This window comes from Triticum aestivum, chromosome 5D (genome assembly GCF_018294505.1).
Source record: "Triticum aestivum cultivar Chinese Spring chromosome 5D, IWGSC CS RefSeq v2.1, whole genome shotgun sequence".
Taxonomy (NCBI): domain Eukaryota; kingdom Viridiplantae; phylum Streptophyta; class Magnoliopsida; order Poales; family Poaceae; genus Triticum; species Triticum aestivum.
In genome coordinates, this window is record NC_057808.1 from 274,466,836 (window position 1) to 274,493,684 (window position 26,849).

General features: G+C 44.9%; 1 protein-coding gene across 2 annotated transcripts; it reads right to left on the reverse strand.

Annotated features, from left to right (window-relative positions):
- Nucleotides 1-7,852: 7,852 nt before the first annotated feature.
- Nucleotides 7,853-18,795, reverse strand: LOC123120863 (cytochrome c oxidase assembly protein COX19). 2 transcript variants are annotated; one of them, XM_044540844.1, is made up of 5 exons: nucleotides 18,508-18,795; nucleotides 18,301-18,365; nucleotides 9,360-9,448; nucleotides 9,187-9,284; nucleotides 7,853-8,327 (listed from the first exon to the last, which is right to left on the reverse strand). In XM_044540844.1, the coding sequence occupies exons 2-5, from the start codon at nucleotides 18,308-18,310 to the stop codon at nucleotides 8,204-8,206; spliced, it is 321 nt and encodes a 106-aa protein (XP_044396779.1). In that variant the 5' UTR covers nucleotides 18,311-18,365; nucleotides 18,508-18,795; the 3' UTR covers nucleotides 7,853-8,203. The 2 variants fall into 2 exon arrangements, with proteins under 2 accessions (XP_044396779.1, XP_044396778.1); XM_044540843.1 differs by having other exon boundaries at nucleotides 7,853-8,360.
- Nucleotides 18,796-26,849: the final 8,054 nt, after the last annotated feature.

Consider the following 26,849-nt stretch of genomic DNA (forward strand, 5'->3'; position numbering starts at 1 on the left):
TGACAACGCGGTTGATGTAGTCATACGTCTTCACGATCCGGCCGATCCTAGTACCGAAAGTACGGCACCTCCGCGATCTGCACACGTTCAGCTCGATGACGTCCCACGAACTCTCGATCTAGCTGAGTGTCGAGGGAGAGCTTCGTCAGCACAACGGCGTGATGACGGTGATGATGAAGCTACCGGCGCAGGGCTTCGCCTAAGCACTGCAACGATATGACCAAGGTGGATTATGGTGGAGGGGGGCACCGCACACGGCTAAGACAATGTCTGTTGTGCCTTTGGGGTGCCCCCTGGCCACGTATATAAAGGAGGGGAGGGAAGAGGTGGCCGGCCCATGGGGTGCGCGCCAGGTGTGGGGAATCCTACTTGGACTGGGGAGTCCAAGTAGGATTCCCCTCCTCTTTCCTATTCGGAGTAGGAGAGAAGGAAAGAGAGGGAGAGGGAGAAGGAAAGGGGGGCCGCACCCCCACCCCTTGTCCAATTCGGTTTGGGCAGGGGGAGGCGCGCGCCACCTCTTGGCCCTTCTCCCCTCTCTCCACTAAAGCCCAATAAGGCACATTACTTCTCCCGGCGAATTCCCGTAACTCTCCGGTACTCCGAAAAATACCCGAATCACTCGGAACCTTTCCGATGTCCGAATATAGCCTTCCAATATATCGATCTTTACGTCTCGACCATTTCGAGACTCCTCGTCATGTCCGTGATCTCATCCAGGACTCTGAACAACCTTCGGTACATCAAATCACATAACTCATAATACAAATCGTCATTGAACATTAAGCGTGCGGACCCTACGGGTTCGAGAACTATGTAGACATGACCGAGACACATCTCCAGTCAATAACCAATAGCGGAATCTGGATGCTCATATTGGCTCCTACATATTCTACGAAGATCTTTATCGGTCAAACCGCATAACAACATACATTGTTCCCTTTGTCATCGCTATGTTACTTACCCGAGATCCGATCGTCGGTATCCTCATACCTAGTTCAATCTCGTTACCGGCAAGTCTCTTTACTCGTTCCGTAATGCATCATCCCGCAACTAACTCATTAGTCACATTGCTTGCAAGGCTTATAGTGATGTGCATTACCGAGAGGGCCCAGAGATACCTCTCCGATACACGGAGTGACAGACCCTAATCTCGATCTATGCCAACTCAACAAACACCATTGGAGACACCTGTAGAGAATCTTTATAATCACCCAGTTACGTTGTGACGTTTGATAGCACACAAGGTGTTCCTCCGGTATTCGGGAGTTGCATAATCTCATAGTTAGAGGAACATGTATAAGTCATGATGAAAGCATTAGCAATAAAACTATACGATCATTATGCTAAGCTAACGGATGGGTCTTATCCATCACATCATTCTCTAATGATGTGATCCCGTTCATCAAATGACAACACATATCTATGGTCAGGAAACTTGACCAACTTTGGTTAACGAGCTAGTCTAGTAGAGGCATACTAGGGACACTTTGTTTTGTCTATGTATTCACACATGTATCAAGTTTCCGGTTAATACAATTCAAGCATGAATAATAAACATTTATCATGATATAAGGAAATATAAATAATAACTTTATTATTGCCTCTAGGGCATATTTCCTTCACTAACCGGCTGGAGGATTCACGGTCCTCAAGTGTAACAAGTCTTCAGGTCACGCGGACAGAAAGACTTCAGTGATGCCTAACACTCTTTGGCTCTGGGTGTTATGGGCTTTGTCCTCGCAAGGATCTCTCTCTCAAATGCTTCGGAGGTGGGTTGCTCTCAAATGACAAAAGCCATGCACTAACTCTGAGCAGCTACCAATTTATGATGTAGGGGTGGGCTATTTATAGCCTGGAGGCAACCCGACATGATATGTCCGAAATGACCCTGGGTCACTAAGGAACCGACACGTGTCCAACGGTCGGATTTCAAGCACACGCGGCAGCTTGGCTAGGGCTACAAGCAAAGCTGACTCATCCAAATCTGGATAAGATTTGCTCGCAGTGTCTTCGCTCGAAGACATAGGATTTTGGTTGAGCATCACATCAGTCATCTGACTTTGTTCACTTGGACCCACTTAACAGTAGGTGGTTCGTATGACTCAATAAAGAAGAAAAGGAAACTACGAAACAACTATGTCTTCGCACTCCATAGTCTTTAAGTGAATGTCTTCTCATGTCATTATCTTCATCGTGAATGTATTCACGAACCACCATTGTCTTCAATGTCTTCACACATTTTTAGGGGTCATCTCTGGTAGGTAAACCGAATCAATGAGGGACTCCTACCTGTGTTATCCTGCAATTCTCACAAACACATTAGTCCCTCAACCATGTTTGTCGTCAATACTCCAAAACCAACTAGGGGTGGCACTAGATGCACTTACAAATATCAAATCACATTTCTAATAAGTTTTTATATGGACATCTTTCAATCTATCCTTTTATACTCATATCATTTTGAAATACAATTACATGAAATTTGAGAATACATATGCTTTACTTTAACCAACATATATTTATTACATGCTCAAATTTATACTCCTTAAATAACAATTCATTTTATTGTTATTATTTATTTATAACTTTGTTATCAAGCACCTATTGTTCGTATTTACAAAGCAAGCATTTTGGGGTTTGAGCTTTAGGGCTTAGCTATGGTTTAAGGTTTATGGCTTACGGTTTAGGGCTTAGGGTTTAGGGTTTAGGCTCATGGTTTGATGTCTATAGGGTTTAGGGTTCATTTCTCTAATATGAGCTTTTGGGCTTAAGTTTCGAGCCTAAGGTTTAGGTTTAGCGTTTACATCATGGAGATATTCACAACAATATTCCTTAGTCCTTAGTGGGTAGAATATTCAGATTAGAATGTACACGAAACCGTTATTCCGTCTTTACTGTTATGTTTCAAAATTTGCATTCACTTTTAGGGTTCTTATTTATTCTAGTTCACGTTCGACCACATTGCATGTTTCAGAATGAACATGCAGAATAGTTCTAAATAATTATTGCTCAACATTCTTCTAAACACAATCATCGTTCTTTCATAACTTTTCAGCTACTAGTAAATTTAGTGATTAACTCTCACTATAGTAGTATTCTAATTTACAGTTTATTTTTTTAATACAGTTCTTTAAGATTGAATTCTTGACCTAAATTGATGTTTTGTACACGAATAAATGTCCAACAATTGACTTGGTTCACAATGTTCATAAACTTGGAATTTTCACAATGTTAATATCTCAAACAATATGTGAAATAATATTATTCTTCGAAAGAACAACAGAAATTTAAAGATATAAACATGATTAATGATATTAAATTACTATTATATTGTAATTCAATCTACTCCAAACATTCATTTATGAAAATTATAGGAACACGCCTAAGTATGCAGCTATACAAATAAATACCAAAAAAAATATTAGGTTCATCTTAAGTATCATTCTCTGTAACATGTCCAAAAACCGTCTAAATAAAAAGTTTCAGTGACTCCTTGTTACATGTAGTGCCAGTTACTGTAGCTGCAGTCTAAGATCCAATTCATCCTAATCCAAATCTCGAACACAAAAACTGTTCCAGGATAAAAAATAACAGAACAAAAAACAACATTAACAACAAAATTTTTGATGTCCATATCTTTGAAGACCTTCAATCCGTCGGGAAGAAGACGATCTATGTTGTTTAGGTAAGAAAATCAAGCTTCTCAAAGAAATATGTGCCTTATCCTACCTACATGTGTTACATGTGTTCTCCAGGGCTCAATATGCAAGGCCCGATTCAAAGTAGGCTTACCATGGATGTTTTGTGAAAAAGGAAGATTAGAAGAGAAAAGTACTAAGAAGAAAAAGAGAAGAAGGCTTAATATAGTGGTATAATTTCTACACAAATCTAAGACAAGAACTTTGGGACGGAGGGAGTATTTATGAAGAAGAAATATGTTGATAATTTGTATCAATTTCAAGCAACCTTTTGATAAAAGTCCACTTGCATTGCTGATAATCTGTATCTATTGTAAGATTGGAACTAGAAAGTGAGAGATAGCAATGAAGAAGAATAGCGAGAGAAGAGCTAGCTATCTGTACTGCAAATGGAATGTTTTCCTTGGGACTTGTATATGTGCAGATACACTTACCGTATATACCCCATGACAACAGTTATCTGTCCCCGTGGAATAACAGATACATAGATAGATACACATAACATTACAGACATATATGAAGTGTTATACAACATAAAAAGACTATATACACAAACATATGTGTGAATCTTAGCGCACATCAACGGCCCACAAAGTGTGTGGCCCCATACTTGCATGCCCTAAATCCTCTCCCACCATGCAATGCCAAATGAACTATATATCTATCAACGATCTTTCCCTGCTTCTGGCCTTCTCCACGCTCCTTTCACTACCTCTTCAACAAAAGGTTCTCAACCAACGTGCCTTGAATCTCTTAGTGGAGCTTTTCCTATTGCCAGTTTCCACCTTGAAATAATTAGTGTCAACTACTCTCGGTCTACGGTCTGATTTTGTCAGCCAAAGAATTTCATCTATCGTCTTAAGCACAATAACGGTTGGGTCACCGGCCATGAGCACAAGAAGTCAATCATTCAAAACCGCTTCAGGGAAGTCACCAAGAGGGGTGTGCCCCGTACCATTGACATCAATTGGGATAATATCCCGGTCCCCGCTTGCGATCTCTCAGACCTTGGGGCTACCTTCTCGGAGGAAGAGGTCAATAAGGCAATCTTCGATCTACCAAGTGACAAAGCTCCGGGACCGGACAGCTTCACCGGTGCCTTCTTCAAGGAGTGTTGGGAGATCATCAAAGGAGACATTATGAATGCGGTCAACCACTTCTCGAGCTTGCACACCTCCAACCTCCATTGGCTCAACTCGGCGAACATTGCCCTCATTCCTAAGAAAGATGGGGCGGAGTGCATCTCCGATTTCCATCCCATTAGTATTATCCATGCCATTGCGAAGATTATAGCTAAGATGATGGCTTCGCGTCTCGCCCCGCACATGCAAAGTCTTCTCTCAAATGCCCAACGCGCTTTTATCAAGAAGAGGAGCATCCATGATAATTTCATGTATGTGAGAGGCTTGGCAAGAAAGTTGCATCGCAACAAGACCCCAACTTTGCTCTTCAAGCTCGATATCAGGAAAGCTTACGACTCTGTGAGATGGGACTTCCTCTTGGATCTTTTAAGGCATCTGGGCTTTCCAAGCAGATTTCGCGACTGGGTTTCCGCCCTACTTTCCACGGCATCGTCGAGGGTTTTGATCAATGGTGTGTTGGGTGATCCGTTGAAGCATGGCCATGGCTCAGACAAGGGATCCCGTTATCCCCCTTGTTGTTCGTTTTGGCGATTGATCCTCTACACCACCTTCTCAACAAAGCCATGGCCCAAGGGCATCTCCATCCTCTCTATGCACGACCATCCGTGCTTCGCTCTATGCCGACGATGCTGCCATCTTTGTCAAGCCCATCAAAGAGGACGTCCAATTCCTTGCTTCCTCTCTCGCCTCCTTTGGAGAGGTTACTGGTTTAGTCACCAACTGTGCCAAAAGCCTCGTGGCCCCTATTCGATGCGAAAACGTTGACCTTGATGATATTCTACATGCTTTCCCGGTTGTCTGTTCTTCATTTCTGATGAGATACCTAGGACTCCCATTGTTTGTCAAGCGTCTCAAGAGGATCCATTTTCAACACCTTGAGGATAAGGTCGCTGGCAAGCTCCCTCCTTGGTAGGGAAGACATGTCGCTACTGCTGGCCGGGTTGTTCTTGTCAAAGTTGTCCTCATTGCCATCTCCATTTACCATATTACACCTCTTAATATCCCGGTGGAGCTTCTCAAGAAGATTGACCGTATTCGTCGCGCCTATCTTTGGGTGGGAGCCGATAATGTCTTCGGTGGAAAATGCAAAATTAATTGGGACCTTGTTTGTAAGCCAAAGAAACATGGTGGCCTGGGTGTGCTCAATTTGGACAAATTTTCCAAGGCTCTTAGGCTTCAGTGACTCTGGTTTAAATGGAAAGAGCCCACAAAACCATGGATTGGTATGGGTACGCCCTGTACGGACAAGGACAGAGATTTGTTTGCGGCTGCCACTACAGTCACGGTTAGCAATGGGCGTACGGCCAGATTCTGGAACTCCTCTTGGCTGAATGGTTTGCGCCCGCGTGACATTGCGCCTGACATCTTTGTTCTATCTAAAAAGAAAAATTGCTTGGTCCAGCAAGCTTTATCTAACAACACTTGGATCTCTCACATCAACATCTCCAATGGCCTAACCTTCGACCACGTTCAACAGTTCGCCAACCTTTGGGAAAAGGTTGCTCAGGTCACACTTGCTGAGGATATGGAGGATTCCATTATTTGGAAGTTCACCAAGGACGGTTTGTATTCTTCCTCCTCGGCTTATAAGGCGCAATTCGAGGGCCTGACTACGTCGGACATGGTCCATTCGGTGTGGAAGGTGTGGGCTCCTCCAAGGTGCAATTTTTTTCGCTTGGCTTGCTCTTCAAAATAGGATTTGGACATCAGATCGCCTTCTTCGTCGTGGATGGCCCAACTGCGGTCTTTGCCCACTTTCCAAGCAAAGTCAGGAATTAGCGGCCCACCTTCTGTTCCAATGTCGTTTCACCCTTCGCGTGTGGAATGATATCCTCCCGTGGCTCGGCATGCATCACATCAATACCGCTGCTTGGATGACAAGGGGCTCGGTGAAGGAATGGTGGACCGGAAACGTTCATATTCGTAGCGAATCCCCCAAGGCGCTTGCTTCGCTGATGATGCTCATCTCCTGGGAGATTTGGTCGGAGCGCAATGCTAGAATCTTCCGCAACACGGCCTCTCCTTCGGTGGTCCTTATTAACAAGATAAAAGAGGAGTTGTCTCTTTGGGCTTTGGCGGGCGCCAAGCACTTGAGTATTGTAATAGCGCAAGAGTAGTTCTTTATTTTCTTGCCGCTTTGTGGCATTGTCTAAACCTTCTTCCTTAATCAATGAAATGACAAATCTTTTGCCTTGTTTAGAAAAAAAAAGACCCCCACTCCTCCCATCACTTTCATTAACAATCAAATGTTGAAAACTCGTTCTATTCAGAATTTTTTCTGCCTTACCTTTCGGCCGATGTGTCTCAGACAGAAAACACACACCTGGCTTTATTTGCTTCTGGACCTCCAAAAAATGCACGAACTGCCCGAGCTGAATTCATCCTGCGGCAATTCCACCCCATGATTTCCATTGCTCCAGCAATGATCTGCCAATTGTTATCCCGTAGAAAACTCTCTCTAACCTCTGTTAACCAAGACTTGAGGCACCCCACGTCGCAGTAGGAGAGGATGAGTAGGAAGAAACTCACGATCAAGACCAGAGTAAACAAAAACTTAACGTCAAGGCGACCCCACAAGAGGACGAAGAGCCCTAGGCATCACCAGGGGAATAATCCAAATAAAGCGAGCCAATCAACTCTGGCGACTACCACCGTCAAAGAATTGAAGTGCTTTAACAGGATTGGCTTACCTGATGATCAATGTACAGCGTCCCACGTCAAGGCAGCAACAGCTATGTACAGGAGACCTGTAACAGGACTTAGCCGCTGACGTCAAAGGATTCGGCAACGCTGGCCATATAGGGAGGAGGCTGCAGCAGCCAGCGGCCAGCGGCCATGTGTAGTAGAAAGTGACATCAATCTTCTGAGAAGGGAGGACCTGCCACCAGAGAGCAAAGCAACAGGCGGAAGCGAGGGAGAGCACGACCTTCGGGAGAGAAGGCCGTTGCCTACGCTACGTGTGTGTCCAGGTGTTAAAAAAAAGTTGAAGTAGATATTCCAATTTCAAAGAGATTGGGGCGTAAAAGGGAACAATATCATTTTACAAGTGCCATTCCGTTCGATCAAAGGACAGAAAAAGAAAATTCTGCAATACTACCTCCGTTCCACAATGTTGTTTTGGGAAGTCAAACATTACATTATGAACGGAAGGAGTACAATCCAAAAAGGCCCATGGGTCCATCGCTTAGTTTATCAGACAACTAGCAAAATAACACGAGACACTCCTCCGCATCCATAATATATCCCACACATAGAGCTTGTCGAATTACACAAACACATGTTATCTCAGTGTCAGTTCTCCTTGTTATTCTCTTTTTTATATTTCCTTTTTTCTCACGGATAAGGAACTTGTAAATTTACCAGCTATTTCCTCTCTTTCGAATCACTTGCTGGACTCTGCAGTTTGTGCTTCTCCTCTGAAGGTGTGACCACAACGTCTGCGTCACTGAACCCAAGCTCTGACATATCTTGCTTCGCCATCAGGTTTCTGGATTGTGCAAGAACAACATGATTTAGAATCCTACAGGACAGAGCAGCAACAAACCAAGAAATAATAATAATAATAAGTGCATCTTGTTTATGAGCTCGAATAGTGTATTTCAGACATTAAAGCTGGTAAGAACTCATACGACTGCAAGTGGCAGAACTTTAACTATTACTACAACAATCATGAGAAATATCTTAAAATCAACTATGGCAAGCACTAAACATCTCCTAAAAGGCTAAAGCTGGTAGTTACATATTTGTGGTTGCCTAGTTGGCAACATTGGTTGCTTCCTGCAACCATCAAATAGACATACCGCCAGAGGAGGCAAATAACACAACATGGAAGGATGTGAGGCTTGGTTTGCTGTAGGCTAATGCAGCAACAAACTGTTTCTTCCCTCAACTACCAAAACTAGTGGTTCATGCTGCAGCAATAAACTGTTTTTCTACTGTAGCAAGATTATATATACTCCCTCCGTTCCAAAATATAAGTCTTTTAGAGATTTCAATAAGGACTACATAGTACATATAGATGTATATAGACATATTTTAGAGTGTAGATCCACTCATTTTGTTCCGTATGTAGTCCGCATTAGAATCTCTAGAAAGACTTATATTCGGAACGGAGGTAGTATAACCCATGCATGCTGGTTCACTTTGTTTTCTGTTTTGATGCCAAACACCTATCCTTGCCTAGCGAGGCCAATATTAAGTTTGCTTAGGAACCAAACACACCCTAAATCATTACACATAAATTCTTCAAGTCATGGATGTGTCAAAAAAGAGGTTGAGCTAACAATAATACTACAATACAAGTAGTTCACTTCTGAAATTATTACACGGGGAGTAAGCATGCTAACCTCTCCATCCTACATTCCAAGTATTTCTTCGAGAACATCCGACATTTTTCAGACTGAGCCCCTGTTGATTTCAGGCAGGCAAGATAGTCCTCCTTCTCCTGTTTGAACAGGCAGCTCTCATATAACACTCACTGACATTACACCCTATGAGAAACAAAACGATTAAAACTTACCAGGTCACACTCGTGCAGGTGATCAAGAGGGAATACACCCTTTTCAGGAGGTACAGGCCTCACTCCCCTGTTTCCACCAAACGCTCCACCTGTTAAAACCCACACGGGTTATTCAAAGCTTCATACATTAGCATCATGTTCCAAGTTAGTTGATGCGGAGCATCCTACGGTCATCCCCATGGACCTACCATCGTCTCATCAAGAGCCAAGAGGACCTATGACACGAGCACGAGCTAGAGCTCTCGAGAACGAGGTGACTTCCTTCCTTAGTGATATCACATATGATCCACTCGAGACATGGCTACTACCTAAGTCCGATATGCTATGCATGATTAGGCGTCAAGAGGAGCCTCCCGAAGATGCACGTGAAGACGGACAAGCCACCAAGTTTACGGATGAAGAGAACCAACGGAAACGGGCAAGTTCACTTTCCATGCCCCGGACATCCGGCCAAGTCCCCGGACATCCGGCCCCTGGAGCAACCACAGCAGCAGCAGCCCAGACACCCAAGCCTACAGGGCCCGGACATCCGGCGTCCAGCCCGGAAATCCGGCCAGCCCGGAAATCCGGCCAAAAGCCCGGACATCCGGCGTCACGCTAGAGAACATCCAGAAGTTTTGCCCTCCAGCCAGGACATCCGGCCTCTCCTGAAGCCCCGGACATCCGGCCCGTCGCCCGGACATCCGGCCACCCCTGTCTGCGCACAGTAAGGGCCGAGGCCCGTGTACCCCTTCGACTCCCTAGACTATATATACTCTTTCTCCTCCATCTTTCTAGGGTTAGCATTGGTTTAGCTCATAGTTGAGATAGAGCTTTGCTCATCCATATCGGATCTACTCCACGAGAGAGACCGCGGCCCCTCTACGGAGAAGATCCCCCTTGGATTCAAGACCTCCTCACGGAGAAGACCCCCATCAAGACCTCCTCACGGAGAAGAACCGGTTACCCTTTGTATCGTCCTTTGTTGATCGTGGATCTTGTATCTCCTCTCGTGTTTCGAGGATCTAGCACATGTGTGATTGATCTTATTGGTTGAGTGATTTCTCTCGTGTTTCCCCTCGTGTTTTCTCCCGTTTTCCCCTCGTGTTCTTCGTGTTCATCGCAGGATCCACTCCTTTCGTGAAAGATCGGCCCCATAGGGTTCCACCCTACATCATCTTGGTATCATGAGCCACGTTGATCACGATTTCGGAGCCCCCTCTCTTTGTTTTCTAGCTTGATTTTGTTGTTTTTCGTCCTAACCCGAAAATTGCCCCACAAAAATAGCCCCAAATTTTTTTTTGTGATTTGTTGGTGTGATGAAGTTTTGTTGGATTTGATCCGTGGATTTCGTGTGTTGCAGGTAGATCTAGCTTTTCCCCATCTTTTCCCCAATTTTCATCCACAAATCTTCCGAATTTTGCCCCGGATTTGACCTCTCCACGCGGTGTTCATCCACGGATCCCGAGCCCGGACATCCGGCCCGACCAGCCCGGACATCCGGCCCGGCCCGAATATCCGGCCCCTGACAGCATCAACTCCATCCTCCACTCCATTTACCGCCTAACTTTCGTCCAATTTTGTTCCGGAGCCCACATACACTTCCGCATACCACCACCATTTCCGCATAGCACCACCATAGCCTTTCCCGCTACCAACTCCGACAATTTTGACCCATTTTGTTTTGAGAATTTGAGTTGTGGTTTCCGTATCCTATTGTGTTTCGGCTATCTAGGTACGGTTCGGCATCAACATCACCACCGCTCATCTTCGCCAAGGACTACTACGAACGGCTACATTACTTTGGTATCACCTTCACCTTCATATCATCTTGGTATAGCGATATCATCATACTCTCTTGCATTTGCATTGATAAACCCATGGCCTTACTTTTGCGTAGCTTACCCATCGAGACTAGCCTTTGAGTATTGCCGGCAACGTGACTTGTGCACATTAGTGTTCATACTTCACATAGCATACATACCATCATTGAGTTGCATATCTTGGTATCATCTCTTGTGTCACAAAAGTTGTCTTCGCATACACAATTGCTATCTTGGTTCGTGAAGCATTGCATGAGAAAAGAGCTCAAACAACAAAGAGCCAAACAAGCTTTTAAGCAAAAGGAGAAAGATAAGCAAAGAGCTTAAGCAAGAACCATAGCATCATACAACATTAAGATTGTCATACTCGATCATCTTGGATCAAAGCATAGAAACATCATACATATAGCATACTTGGCATAAAAGTCGTTGCATTTTTGCTTAGTAGGTTGTGCACAAGTTCGTATCCGCCTATTTGTGCAATCGTGCTAGCGTCTCTCTAGTGTTGTGCAACAACAGCATCTTGGTGGATTCCACATTTTGGCTCACCCTTGGTTGCCCAACCCCACTTATCTATTTGTGTGTGTGTTTCCGTGTACCATATCTTGCTATTGGTCTACTTGTTGCATTTGCAAATTTGTGAATCTTTTCCAACATTATTGAGTCTCACTTACAATTGCATCAAATTTTGTGCCACCATCCTAACCAAGCTCCACCATAAGCTTTTACTTGTGTAGGTGTGAGAACCGACAAGAAACGGTACCAATTGTGCTATTCCCTTGATACACATTGGAGTGATATTTGGTCCATTTTCAACATCGGTCAAGGTACATTTGGTATTGGTTCTTCTCTTTCTCCCACTCACATATCTTTGTTTGGAATGATGGATAGGCCAAGTACTTCTACCAATCCACTCTTCTTGGAGCAAGACGACGACATGTCATCCTACGTCACCAAGACTCAACTATTTGGTGCACACCGAGCTTTGCATCAAGAACAACTTGCTTTGGGCGATCGCATCGACAACCTCGCCACCGATCTACGACAATCTGAGCAACGTACAAGAGACTACTTCGACACATCCATGAGTTCCCTCAAAGAAGATATCCGAACCATGATGGTCCGCTCTTCTACAACTTCGTCCTCGTCAAGACTGAGCCGCTCAAGTCGACACTACGACGACACCATCTCCGGTTCAAGTACACCGACATCGAACACTCTTCGTCGTGCCGCACGTCAAGACCGTCAAGCTAACCGCAATCCTCTACACGACACCGACTCTCAAGAGCATCGACATCGTCACAACCAAGTTGCTTTCGCACAAGCACAAGAACGGCAACGCCAACGACAACAAGAACAAGAGGAGCAAGCGCGACAACATCAAGATGCACAAGACGTCGAGGCGCAACGTCAAGAACGACAACTACGTGAAGCTCAAGCACTTGAGGCGCAACGTGCTCTTCAAGACTCAAGTCGTGCCGTAGCCAATCGAGGCCGACAAGCTCGACTACATCAAGAAGCACTTCGCGACGAAGCTCAAGAAAGGATTTACCAAGCACGTGTGCATCGTCAAGCCCCTCGTCAAGATCGACAAGCTCCTCGTCAAGATAGACAAGTTTCTCCTCAAGCGAGACAAGAACGTCAAGTCCATCGAGAGCAAGAAGACAATGGACCCCCTCCTCGCCAAGAGCAACATGAGGAAGACAACCCTCCTCGCCAAGCACAACATGAGATTGTCAATCCTCAACGACATGGGCGTCATCATCCCCGACCCCAACACAATGAAGAGCAACGATATGGCAAGCTAAAGTTCACCATGCCCAAGTTTACCGGAAGCAATGACCCCGAAGAGTACATATCATGGGCATTGAAGGTTGACAAAATCTTCTGCTTGCACAACTACGAAGAAGAGAAGAAGATCGCAATGGCATCACTCGAATTCCAAGACTACGTCCTCATTTGGTGGGAACAAGTCATTGAGCGCCATGCGGCAAGAGGTGAACCACCCATCACCACTTGGGCACAAATGAAGGATGTCATGAGAGCACGATTCGTGCCAAACTACTACAACCGCGACCTCTTCAAGAAACTCCAACAACTCAAGCAAGGAACCAAGAGCGTTGAAGAGTACTACAAGGAAATGGAGATTGCCATGATACGAGCCAATGTCAAAGAAGATGATGAGCAAACTATGGCACGTTTCTTGAATGGACTCAATCACCCTATCAAGAAGATTGCCGACTTCCAACCATACTCGAACCTCATCGAGCTAGTGCATCAAGCTACCAAAGCGGAACGGCAAGTACAAGACGACTTCAAGTATGCCAAGTTCTCATCCAAGTCCTATGGCCTCTCCAACAATCAAGCTTCAACGACTCCCACCACGAGCAATGGCGACAAGTCAAGTTACAAGAAAGCTTTGACAAGCTCAAGTCGTCCTCCTACTACAAGCAACTTCAAGCCGAAAGCTTCATCATCATCTACTCCAACCAATGAGACCATCAAGACAAGTTCCATCAAATGTTTCACATGCGGAGGCCGAGGCCACAAGTCCTTCGAGTGCACAAACAAGCGCACCATGATCCTCAACGACGACGACACCTACGACTCCATGAGTGAAGGAGAAATGGAAGCTCTTGAGCAAGTGGCCATGCACCGACAAGTGAACAATGAAGAAGAAGATGATCACATCTTTTGTGATGAAGACTCAAGTCCCGCTCTTGTTGTCTCCAAGGTCTTGACTCTTCAACATCAACAAGACGAAGATCAAAGATGCCATATCTTCCACACAAAGGCCGGCATCAATGGACGGTCCGTCAAGGTCATCATCGATGGAGGGAGTTGCCATAACTTGGCAAGTGAAGAACTATGCTCCAAACTCCAATTGGTCAAGATGAAGCACCCGCACCCCTGCAAGGTTCAATGGCTAAGCGACACCGGCACCATACAAGTTGAGCAGAGAGTACAAGTCTCTTTCAAGATCGGCGCCTATGAAGACACTTTGGAGTGTGATGTCCTTCCGATGACCGTGTGCCACCTCCTTCTTGGACAGCCATGGCAATTTGACCGAGGTGTCATTCACAATGGGCGTACAAATCACTATAGCTTCAAGATGAAAGGGAAAGAGTTTGTGCTACGTCCTATGTCTCCAAGCCAAGTGCTCGCCGACAAGCAAAACACCCATCGTGGAGAGAATAGTGAGAGAGTGAACCACCAAAAAGAGAGTGAGCGCCACAAGCCCAAATTGAGTGCCTCCACGATGAGCGATAAGAAAAACTTAGTCCTATTTGCCACCAAACGTGAGATGAGAGAAGTGTGTGAGAACCCATCAAGTGTCCTACACTATGTCCTATTGTGCAAGGATGAGGCACCAAAAACTAACAACTCTCACGATCTACCTCGGTGTTATCTTCTTTATTGCAGGAATTCCAAGATGTTTTCCCCGATGAGCTACCTCCGGGTCTACCTCCACTACGAGGCATTGAGCACCGAATTGATCTCATCCCCGGAGCGCCGCTTCCAAACAAAGCGCCCTACCGCGTCAACCCCGAAGAAACCAAAGAAATTCAAAGGCAAGTAAAGCATCTCATAGACCATGGACATGTGCGTGAAAGTTTGAGTCCTTGTGCCGTACCGGTCATTCTTGTGCCAAAACGAGACGGTAGCTTTCGCATGTGTTCCGATTGTAGACCTATCAATGCTATCACCGTTCGTTATAGGTACCCCATTCCACGCCTTGATGATATGCTTGATGAACTTTGCGGTGCCACTATCTTTTCCAAAATTGATCTTAAAAGTGGTTACTATCAAATCCGCATACAAAAGGGTGATGAATGGAAAACCGCTTTCAAAACAAAGTTTGCTCTATATGAGTGGTTAGTCATGCCTATGGGTTTATCGGAAGCACCCGGTACTTTCATGCGTCTTATGCATTACGTGTTTCGCCCTTACATTGGTGAATTTGTTGTTGTCTACTTTGATGATATCCTTGTGTTTAGCAAATCTCTCAAAGAGCATGTCACCCACCTTCGCACCGTGCTACAAACTCTTCAAAAAGAGCAACTTTATGCTAATATGGAAAAATGCCTATTTGGTGTTGATAAACTTGTTTTCTTGGGTTTCGTAGTATCTTCTAAGGGTGTTCATGTTGATGAATCTAAGATCAATGCTATTAAAACTTGGCCCCAACCAACCAATTTGCAACAAGTGCGTAGTTTTCTTGGTTTAGCCGGTTTCTACCGTAGATTTGTGAAGGATTTTAGCACCATTGCTTCACCTTTGCATGCTTTGAGTAAGAAAAATGCACCATTTGTTTGGGGAACATCCCAAGATATCGCTTTCAATGAGCTTAAGAATTTGCTTACTCATGCTCCCGTGCTTGCATTACCCAACTTTGACAAACCTTTCGAAATTCATTGCGATGCTAGTGATAATGGCATAGGAGGTGTGTTAACACAAGAGAAGCGCCCAATTGCTTATTTTAGTGAGAAACTCTCCGGAGCGCAACTCAATTACCCCATCTATGACAAAGAGCTATATGCTTTAGTGCGAGTTTTGCATGAATGGGAACATTACCCACGCCCTCATGAGTTCATCATCCATACCGACCATGAAACGCTTAAATATCTTAAGGGTCAAACTAAGTTGAACAAGCGTCATGCTAAATGGAGTGAGTTTATTGAGTCTTTTCCTTATGTCATCAAGTATATTAAAGGTAAGGAAAATGTTGTGGCGGATGCGCTTTCCCGTATATACATGCTTGTCACTCAACTTGAGTTAAATGTCATTGGCTTTGAGCATATAAAAGACTTGTATGAGCATGACCCCACATTTGCTATTCCTTATGCAAAGTGTTTGACGCATACTTCTTAGGATCGATACTACATCAAAGATGGATATCTTATGAGAGCTAACAAACTTTGCATCCCCGAGTCCTCTCTTCGCTTGTTGCTTTTGCAGGAATCTCACGGAGGCGGACTCATGGGACACTTTGGACGCGACAAGACATTTGCTACGCTCGCCAAGAACTACTTTTGGCCCAAGATGTTTCGCGACGTCAATCACCTCACCAACCGATGCTTTACATGTCGCAAAGCTAAGTCTAAAGCCCAATCTCATGGCCTCTATATGCCACTTCCAATTCCATATCAACCATGGGAAGATATTAGCATGTACTTTGTGCTTGGTTTGCCTCGAACTAGAAATGGCAAGGATTCCGTTTTTGTTGTTGTGGACCGATTCTCCAAAATGGCACATTTCATTCCTTGCAACAAGATAGACGATGCTTCACATGTTGCAAATTTGTTTTGTAGGGAAATCTTGCGTCTTCATGGAGTGCCCAAGACGATTGTCTCGGATCGCGACGTCAAGTTCTTGAGTTACTTTTGGAAGACCTTGTGCGCCAAGCTCGGCATCAAGCTTTTGTTCTCTTCGGCATATCACCCACAAACCGACGGCCAAACGGAGGTGACCAACCGCACGCTCTCCACTCTACTACGCGTGTTGATAAAGAAGAACATCAAGAAGTGGGAGGAGTGCCTAGCTATCGCCGAGTACGCCTACAATCGCGCAAGACATTCGACTACCGGCAAGCCCCCCTTCGAGGTCGTCTACGGATTCAACCCATTGTCCCCATTGGACATTCTACCTCTACCGCTACAAGAGCGCACAAACATGGATGCGAGTGCCCGAGTCAACTTCCTCAAGAAGATGCACGAAGATACAAGAAACACCATCGAGCGCCAAGTACAACGACTCGCGACCAAGCTCAACGTCAACAAGCAACCCATGATGTTCAATGTTGGAGATCTTGTGTGGCTACACCTTCGCAAGAATCGCTTCCCCAAGGAACGCAAGTCCAAGCTACTACCCCGAGCGGATGGACCCTTCAAGGTGCTTGCACGCTACAACAACAACGCATACAAGATCGACATCCCACGCGACAAGTACTCCGTGAGCGACATCTTCAACATCAAAGATCTATCCCCGTACCATGGCGATGAGGATTTCGATCCGAGGTCGGATCTTTCCCAAGGGAGGGGAGATGATGCGGAGCATCCTACGGTCATCCCCATAGACCTACCATCGTCTCATCAAGAGCCAAGAGGACCTATGACACGAGCACGAGCTAGAGCTCTCGAGAACGAGGTGACTTCCTTCCTTAGTGATATCACATATGATCCACTCGAGACATGGCTACTACCTAAGTCCGATATGCTATGCATGATTAGGTGTCAAGAGGAGCCTCCCGAAGATGCACGTGAAGACGGACAAGCCGCCAAGTTCACGGATGAAGAGAACCAACGGAAACGGGCAAGTTCACTTTCCAGGCCCCGGACATCCGGCCCCTGGAGCAACCACAGCAGCAGCAGCCCAGACGCCCAAGCCTACAGGGCCCGGACATCCGGCGTCCAGCCCGGAAATCCGGCCAAAAGCCCGGACATCCGGCGTCACGCTACAGAACATCCAGAAGTTTTGCCCTCCAGCCCGGACATCCGGCCCCCAGCCCGGACATCCGACCTCTCCTGAAGCCCCGGACATCCGGCCCGTCGCCCGGACATCCGGCCACCCCTGTCTGCGCACAGTAAGGGCCGAGGCCCGTGTACCCCTTCGACTCCCTAGACTATATATACTCTTTCTCCTCCATCTTTCTAGGGTTAGCATTGGTTTAGCTCATAGTTGAGATAGAGCTTTGCTCATCCATATCGGATCTACTCCACGAGAGAGACCGCGGCCCCTCTACGGAGAAGATCCCCCTTGAATTCAAGACCTCCTCACGGAGAAGAACCGGTTACTCTTTGTATCGTCCTTTGTTGATCGTGGATCTTGTATCTCCTCTCGTGTTTCGAGGATCTAGCACATGTGTGATTGATCTTGTTGGTTGAGTGATTTCTCTCGTGTTTCCCCTCGTGTTTTCCCCCGTTTTCCCCTCGTGTTCTTCGTGTTCATCGCGGGATCTGCTCCTTTCGTGAAAGATCGGCCCATAGGGTTTCATCCTACATCATTAGTCATGGGGTAGAAAACCGGCAACACACGGATGGGAACCAAAGCTCTTGGTCATTGTCACATGCGTGAAGCCAACAACAGTAAGCATGAACCAACAGGAGCATAGGAGATCAATCACAAAGACAGGTCCTCACCTGCGCTCATTGCCCAGGCACTTCAGGATCCAGATCTCGATACCGTCGCTTGCAATGCTCGAACGCTGCAGTAAGCCAGCAACACAACACACGAGTCAACCCAAGGCATACGTGCCGACGCAGCATTTCATCGAACAAGTCAGGTGTGCGCCTAATATCATGCGCGGATTCACCCAAATTTAGAGCGCCAGGAGAGGAGGCACTCACAATGGCGGCGGCAGCGTGGGTTCGCTTCAGAAGTCTATACGCCGGAGCGAGGGACGGCACGAGCGCAGATGGACAGATGGAGCAGGCCAGCGAGGGGGCAAGCTCACGCCGGGGCGGGGTGAGAGGAGTGGCGGCAGACTGGTAACTCCCTTCGCGTCGGAGAAAGGTGGGGACTGGGGAGAGAGACGCTGCCGCCCACCTGGCCGTCGCGGGGAGGGGGGATGGCGGCGCGCCGGCGAGGAAGAACAAGCAACCTCGGATCGGGAAATGGGTAACTGGGTGGGCTGGGCTTACGGGTTATGGAAGAGCTGGCCCAGTTGGTACACCCTGTTTGGGCCGGGTCATTCCCGCGGGCCCTCTAAGCCATCATTATTCCTTTGGTAACATCATTTATATTTGGCGATTTGCCTAAAAAAAAATATTTGGCGATAAAAGGAGGGAGTAGAGCAAGTTTTGGAGCCATCATACAAGAGATAAAGAGTAGGACCAGTCTTGTTAATTCTTGCTATTTTAGTCATGAGTTTAGAACCTCAAATGTTGAGGCACATAATCTAGCAAAGCATGCGTTAAAGCTAGGATTTAGCCGTCATGTTTGGTTAGGCCAACCTGATGATCTTGTTTTCGTCCCTATAAACATTATGATGACTTAATAAAGCTTCATGAGATTCTAGAAAAATTTATATTTAGCTAAAAAATCATTTATATGGCAACAATAATCCTCAAAAAAAATGGAAACAAGGACTGCCTGCAATTTCTCAAAAAGGAAAAAACAAGGACAGTCTCCACATTGGTAAGGAGTAGTCAAAATATATTTGGATGATCGTGTCGAGAAGTTGTTGAGGTGCATCAGCCGAGAAGTTGGGTGGAAGCATTGCGTGGATTCTGTCACGAAATTCCTAAAACATTGCACTTCTAGGTACAAAATGTCCCTAGATATACAAGCAAGCAATAAAGAATGCAGCCCCACTTTTAAGAAGTACTCCCTCCATCCCATAATGTAAGACGTCTTACATTATAGGACGGATGGAGTACTTTACAAGTAACTTCAGCAGTTTAGCAAAAGAATTTGTAACTTGTATTGGTACATTCTTCGACCATCTTCAAGCAGATACCCTAGGCAAGAACTTTGACAAAGATGATGTTTGTGAAAAGTTTGGTAAATAAAGTGGAGCAGATATTCTGTGTAGACGATCCCTCTGATGATGTTCTTTTTAGAATCTTCAAGCCCTCCGACAAACTTTCTGATCCTTCTATTGATCATCATGACATGACAGATGATGCAACTGAGGATTTGCCTGACCATGGCATCTCTCTAGATAACCCTTCGGAGATAAAATATACTACAAGGGTAGTGCGCGCTTTGTTGCGCTGCTTATGTTCTTGGGGTTGTACATGTTTTATTTTTACATGGTAATTTTATGAAGTTGTGAAAATTATTAATGTGCTAATTGGTTTGGCGTTTGGGAGAAACAATGGGTGTGTTCTTTTTATTAGAGATGCTACACCTACGGACAAACTTTACAAAATCATGGTTACAGATGGATGTGTCAATTTATGATTGGAGATTAGGGGAGGAGTGGTCCAACGGTGAAAATCGGTGAAATGATTAGTGGGAGAGTTTGGTATGATCAATCTGTAGCGAATTGTCCATGAGTGTATCAATATGCTTTTTTTATTGTGGTGTTTGGTGGATCTTTTGAACATGTGATTGGAGGGGGTCTTTTAGTTAATACAAATACATGAGAAAGTTGCCTATGTTGTTGGCCGCGTGTGTCATATGTGTCATAGGGACACTTCTTTCTTATCAACGAAGGCCCATACCATCCAGGACTTACCAAGGGACCAATTCATCAAGAGATCCCACTACGAAGCTTAGGTCAACGACTCGATAAATCGTGTATCCAATCTAAATTGAAGACCTTAGTTGAATGAGGGGACTTTAAAATTAGGGACCTCAATGAATTTAGAGATTTCATTGCCACAACCAAGGATTGGCTGAGTCAAAATAAAGGCATTAAAATTGTATACCTCAATCGAATGAGAGAGCTCCAAAATTAGGGAGCATAATGTATTAACAAATTGAATAAGAGAGCTCTCCAACATTACGGGGCATAGTGTATTAAAAAAATTGAACAAGCGAGCTCTTTGCGATATTGTTGACCCAGTCAAAATTGGATGACCCAATTGTAGACCTCAACTGACCCAGATTGTATATCTCAATCGAATGGGAGAGCTCCAAAATTAGAGAGCACACTGGTGCGCGTCGGTCCTAAACAAACGGTTTTTTACCCCTTTCCGCGACGACATTTGGAACCGTCGCGAAGTGAGTGTGGGCGATAGGGGGGTCCTTCCCACACGACCCAGAAACCGTCGGGGATATGCCCTCCTGGCACACACGTTCGGCAAAATGAGGTCGTATGCGACCGACGAGCACTCAAATATGGAAATACGTATAGTAGAGCTAAAAAATACAATTATATGGCAAAATTGTTTCCGGTCGCAAGTACACCACACACAGTCAGTCCCCGCTAAACGTTTCCGTTCGTATGCACATCCCACACAGTCACTCCAAGGAAAACGTTTTCGTTCACAGGTACATCACACACAATTTTTCCCGTTAAATCGTTTGCGTTATTGAATGTACCACACACGGTCCGTAGAAGAAACTCTGTGGTAAAGGCTGTCCATGACACACAGTTTTTATGTGGTAAATATTTGCGCAAGGTGGCCTAACACAAACAATTTTCAAGAGAAAGTCGTGTGTGATTGTTCATTGATCCAACACGGTTTATTCCTAGAAACTGTGTGCGTCGCCTGAGTTCATCGCCCACGGTATTTTTTCAACAATCATTTGCAATATCAAAACCCAATTAGCAGGCTAATTCGCCATTAGCAGGCTAATTGCCCTATTATTAATAATCCATTTATTAATCTAATTGACATTCATATTAAGCACACAATATATTTCATTTCCATATTAAGGAAGCAGAATTTCATAATTGAAATACATCAGAGTACAACATGATATAACTTCAGCACTCAGCTACCCCATTACACAGCTGCACCAGCAGCAAGTTCCACATGCAACATGTAGAACCTTTCGAAATTAGCATCACAGACGGTATATAGACAGATGCATCTCATCTGGAAAACTGCTGAAGCGGAAGGCGAATATTGAGCCTTCATTCATGTTGAAGGTCCTTGCAACTTTAGGCCAGTGCATGTGGATGATTGACCGTTCGTTCTTCGACCTCTTCAGGAACACTTCAATATTGAACCGTGGGTGTTGTATGAAAACCTTCCTCGTCTCCTGATCATAGAGGTGGTTTGAGAGGTAATCATCAGTGAACTGCTTTGGAAAGGCCTGAAAACAAGGATGTGCATAAATATCTTCTCTATATTGGAAATGGCGCAAAGGAATAACAAAAGGCAAGGTATAATAGTTAGTACCATCTTGTAGTGAACTGATGTCTTCTTCATTGTGCAGACAAAGATCTTGTTGTTTTTTGTCGCTAATTTCTTTATCCTAACAATCTTTCTGAGTTTCTTGATTTGATTGATATTCATGGACAACTCATTTCCCCATATGCAAAAAGGGTCGAACAGTGGGTCAAAACCCCTGACAGCAGGACCTACATGTGCAAGACCAAATTGTTAAAAACCAAAATATTAGAATGGTTCCTATAATTGCACAATAATGCGCTATTAGACAATGGACCATGCACGTGCTAACCTCGATTGTAAACCTCAGTGCTTCCCATTGTTTCCCTGCAATACATATAAGGTAGTTAGTCATCAGGTTAAGTAAGGGTTCGCATGCTATCAGTAAAATATGTTGATGAAAAATAAGCACATTGCAGATTCATCAGATTAATTGAAGCCACACGGAAAACCCATTTACCCAAACCAAGCATGATTAAGAACTAGGAAATATAGCACTTGTATATGTTTCTCATGTATTAAGTGCAGCCAAATTCGATTTATTCCTCACATGCACAACAATACAAAATTCTACTCACGAAAATTGGACATCGCATTGCAGAATTGAACCAAGCAGTTAACTAAACACCACAACAAATGAACCAAGTATTAACTAAGCACCACATTGCAGAATATACCATTGAACCAAGCAGTTAACTAAACACCACAACAAATGAACCAAACATTAACTGAACACCACATTGCATAATATAACATACTCATAATAGAAGATCAGAGAGTTAACCAAACAGTTAACTACAGCCAATTGTAGCAATTATATTTGTTTCTCATGTATTTACTACATCCAAATTCAATTTATTCCTCACATGGTATACAGTAACAGAATGCACCCACAATTTTGTGAAGATAAATTCAATTTATTTCTCACATGGAAGACAATACAAAATTGCAGCCTGAAGAATTGAACATCACATTTGCAGAATTGAACCAGACAGTTAACTGAAGACGACAACTAATTAACAAAATAGTTAATAAGTGAGCACCACACTGCACGACTTTGCATGGTGAAATTAGATAGCACAATTCACTAGATTTTGTGAAGGAAAGGCAGGAGCAGCACACGCAACGGGTAAACCGAGCATGCTTAACCGGCGTAGCTAGCAATTGGCAAGGTGCTCCTCCAAGATCTGGGGGTCGGCACGAATGGCAGCCATCGCGACCTCATCCGTGCGTGCGGCCGCGATTTGCTTCTCTGCTGCCAAATGCTCCTTGAGGTCCTGGCTATACTGCGTGCACCATGGCTTAGGCCGGCGCTTATTTGGTGGAGGGGTCGGTGATTTGGGTGGAAGGTGTCGCGCTCGCGCCGGCGGTCGGGTTATGTGGGATGTGAAAGGAGGAGGAGGATGGGGGTCGGGTGTGGATTACCTGCCTGGATAGAGGAGGCCGAGCAACGTGAAGGAGGGTCGCCGGCGAGGAGGCGGCGACGCTTTAAGCAAGGAGTGAAGGTTTCAACTTGGAAAGGAAGGCGGAAAGAGGGGAAATGTGGCTTTTGGTAAGGGGGAGGGGGCGGGGAGGTAGATATTTCCGCGGAAGCCGAAAATTTGGAATCGCTTCAGCCAAAAAACTGGCGCGCAAAGTGTCATCAGACACGGTCCCTTATTCAGAACTGTGTACGATATGTGGACATCACAAACGATTCAGATAGCTTAACCCGTGTGTGATGAGTTTGAACGCCAAAAGTTTTAGTTCGAATTTCCATGGTTACAGTGGTCATCCAAGTCATTGCATAATTTGGGTACACAAAGGAGACTACAGCACACCCACACTTCTTAATCGAGCAAGTTCAGCAATTAAACAGAGCTAGCTGACCTAAACATTACTCTAACAAATTAAAGACTGGCGTTCTTAATTAAAAAAACATAGAGTACTACTACGGCTGGTGCTAGTCGATCTCCACCACCGCCTCCATGTCCAGCTCGCGCCCGACGGTCTCCTGGGGAAGGGGCTCCATGGCATCCATCGCACCATACTCGGCAAGCATCTCGCCATCTGCGTCCGCCATCTCTTTGGAAAAGGCCGCCACGAGCTGGGCGTGGGCGGACGTGATCTGGGCTTGGACGGGCTCCGTCGTCGCAAGGTATGCGGCGGAGGAACGGACGGCTGCTCGAACGCTCTCGGCGATTGCCAGCTCTGCGGCCGTGGGTTGCCGAGCGTTGTCGGAGAAGCTTCGTTCGATTTGTGTGGTGACCGCCAGGAGCTGGGCGTGGGCAGCCTCCATCAGGGCTAAGGCCGCCGCTGCGAAACGGACAGCTGTTGTGCCGCTCTCGCCAGTTGCTATCCCCGAGGCAGATGTTGCTGCCGCCACCTGAGAAGCAACTGCAGCCGTTTGGGCTGTCTTTGCCGCCCGGTTGCAAATTGCGGCCGTGCTCATGCACCTTGTTAGCACACGCATGGCGGCTGCATCCGCGCTCTCGCCGGAGTGGGCCACCGAAGTTGCCCTCACGACGCGGGTCCACGTGCCCATCTTTCACCGGCGACGATCGAACAGTGAAATGATATTTGGGGAGCGAGCTAGTGTGCTTGAGACGCCGGCTGTGGACTGTAGCCGACGCACCTTCTCGCATAAGCCATAGGCGTACTATACACCGACGGTGCTCCAAGATATTTTGTACTACATCTCACACGTTGCTGATAATAAACTGTGTGCGATCTACTTGATTTTTCATCTTGATTTGAATTACATAATGGGGTCACAACGGCAATAAACGGTGTTTGAATTGCTAGACCTTTTATCTGGAGTGAACATGAACCTATATGTGTGTCGTAAAAGAATTGGAATTATTCAGGGTTCGTTTGAACATTTTATACATTAAATTGGTTTTCTAGCCATTTCAGGTGAACAATTCAAATTTGAACTACATGCACATGCTCCAGTGCATATAAATTGGTTGAAAAATTAAATCTATGTCCTTGGGTGCATGCTTAGGTCCCATGCAAGAAATGGGAATGAATTTCAAACACCAGGGTATCGTTGATTGCCGGCAAAACATTGAGATGCCTGGTTTTTAAATTCTAGTAAATCCAAAACTCATCTGAAATTCATGAAACTTGGCATGCTATCATGGAGCGGCACCAACATGCCATGGTACAAATTTTGTCCCATTTGGGGCAGGTTTGGGTATATGCTTCTCACAAACCGGAGCTTCTCACAACAAGCATGATGGTTTTCGGTAGGGAACGTCCCACCTTTGTGGACGAAACGATATCCATTGCCTCTTATTGCTTTCAAATATTTTTCTCGTGTCAACATATAACAACACGAGTGTTGTGTGATTTTTTGTGATTTTTCGGGGTTCGTTTGGACATTTTTATGCATTAACTAAGTTTTCAATGCATTTAATGTGCATAACTCAAATTTGAACTACATGCACATGCTCAAGTGCATATAAATTGGTTGAAAAATCAAATCTGTGTCCTTGGATGCATGCTTAGGTCCCATGCAAGAAATGGGAATGAATTTCAAACACCGGGACACCATTGATTGCTGGCAAAACATTGAGATGCATGGTTTTTAAATTCTAGTAAATCCAAAACTCATCTAAAATTCATGAAACTTGGCATGCTATCATGGAGCGGCATCAACATGCCGTGGTACAAATTTTGTCCCATTTTGGGCAGGTTTGGGTATATGCTTCTCACAAACCGGAGCTTCTCACAACAAGAATGATGGTTTTCGGTAGGGAACGTCCCACCTTTATGGACGAAACAATATCCATTGCCTCTTATTGCTTTCAATTTTTTTTTCTCGTGTTAACATAGAACAACAGGAGTGTTGTGTGATTTCTTGTGATTTTTTGGGGTTCGTTTGGACATTTTTATGCATTAACTGAGTTTTCAATGCATTTTATGTGCATAATTCAAATTTGAACTACATGCAAATGCTCCAGTGCATATAAATTGGTTGAAAAATCAAATTTGTGTCCTTGGGTTCATGCTTAGGTCCCATGCAAGAAATGGGAATGAATTTCAAACGCCGGGGCACCGTTGATTGCCGGCAAAACATTGAGATGCATGGTTTTTAAATTCTAGTAAATCCAAAACTCGTCTGAAATTCATGAAACTTGGCATGCTATCATGGAGCGGCATGAACATGTCGTGGTATAAATTTTGTCCCATTTAGGGCAGGTTTGGGTATATGCTTCTCACAAACCGGAGCTTCTCATAACAAGCATGATGGTTTTCGGTAGGGAACGTCCCACCTTTGTGGACGAAACGATTTCCATTGCCTCTTATTGCTTTCAATTTTTTTTCTCGTGTCAACATAGAACAACAGGAGTGTTGTGTGATTTTTTGTGATTTTACGGGGTTCGTTTGGACACTTTTATGCACTAACTGAGTTTTCAATGCATTTTATGTGAATAATTCAAATTTGAACTAGATGCACTTGCTCTGGTGCATATAAATTGGTTGAAAAATCAAATCTGTGTCCTTTGGTGCATGCTTAGGTCCCATGCAAGAAATTGGAATGAATTTCAAACACTGGGGCGCTGTTGATTGCCGACAAAACATTGAGATGCATGGTTTTTAAATTCTAGTAAATCCAAAACTCGTCTGAAATTCATGAAACTTGGCATGCTATCATGGAGCGGTATCAACATGCCGTGGTACAAATTTTGTCCCATTTGGGGCAGTTTTGGGTATAAGCTTCTCACAAACCGGAGCTTCTCACAACAAGCATGATGGTTTTCGGTAGGGAATGTCCCACCTTTGTGGACGAAACGATATCCATTGCCTCTTATTGCCTTAATTTTTTTCTCTCGTGTCAACATAGAACAACAGGAGTGTTTGTGTGATTTTTTGTGATTTTTCGGGGTTCGTTTGGACATTTTTATTCATTAACT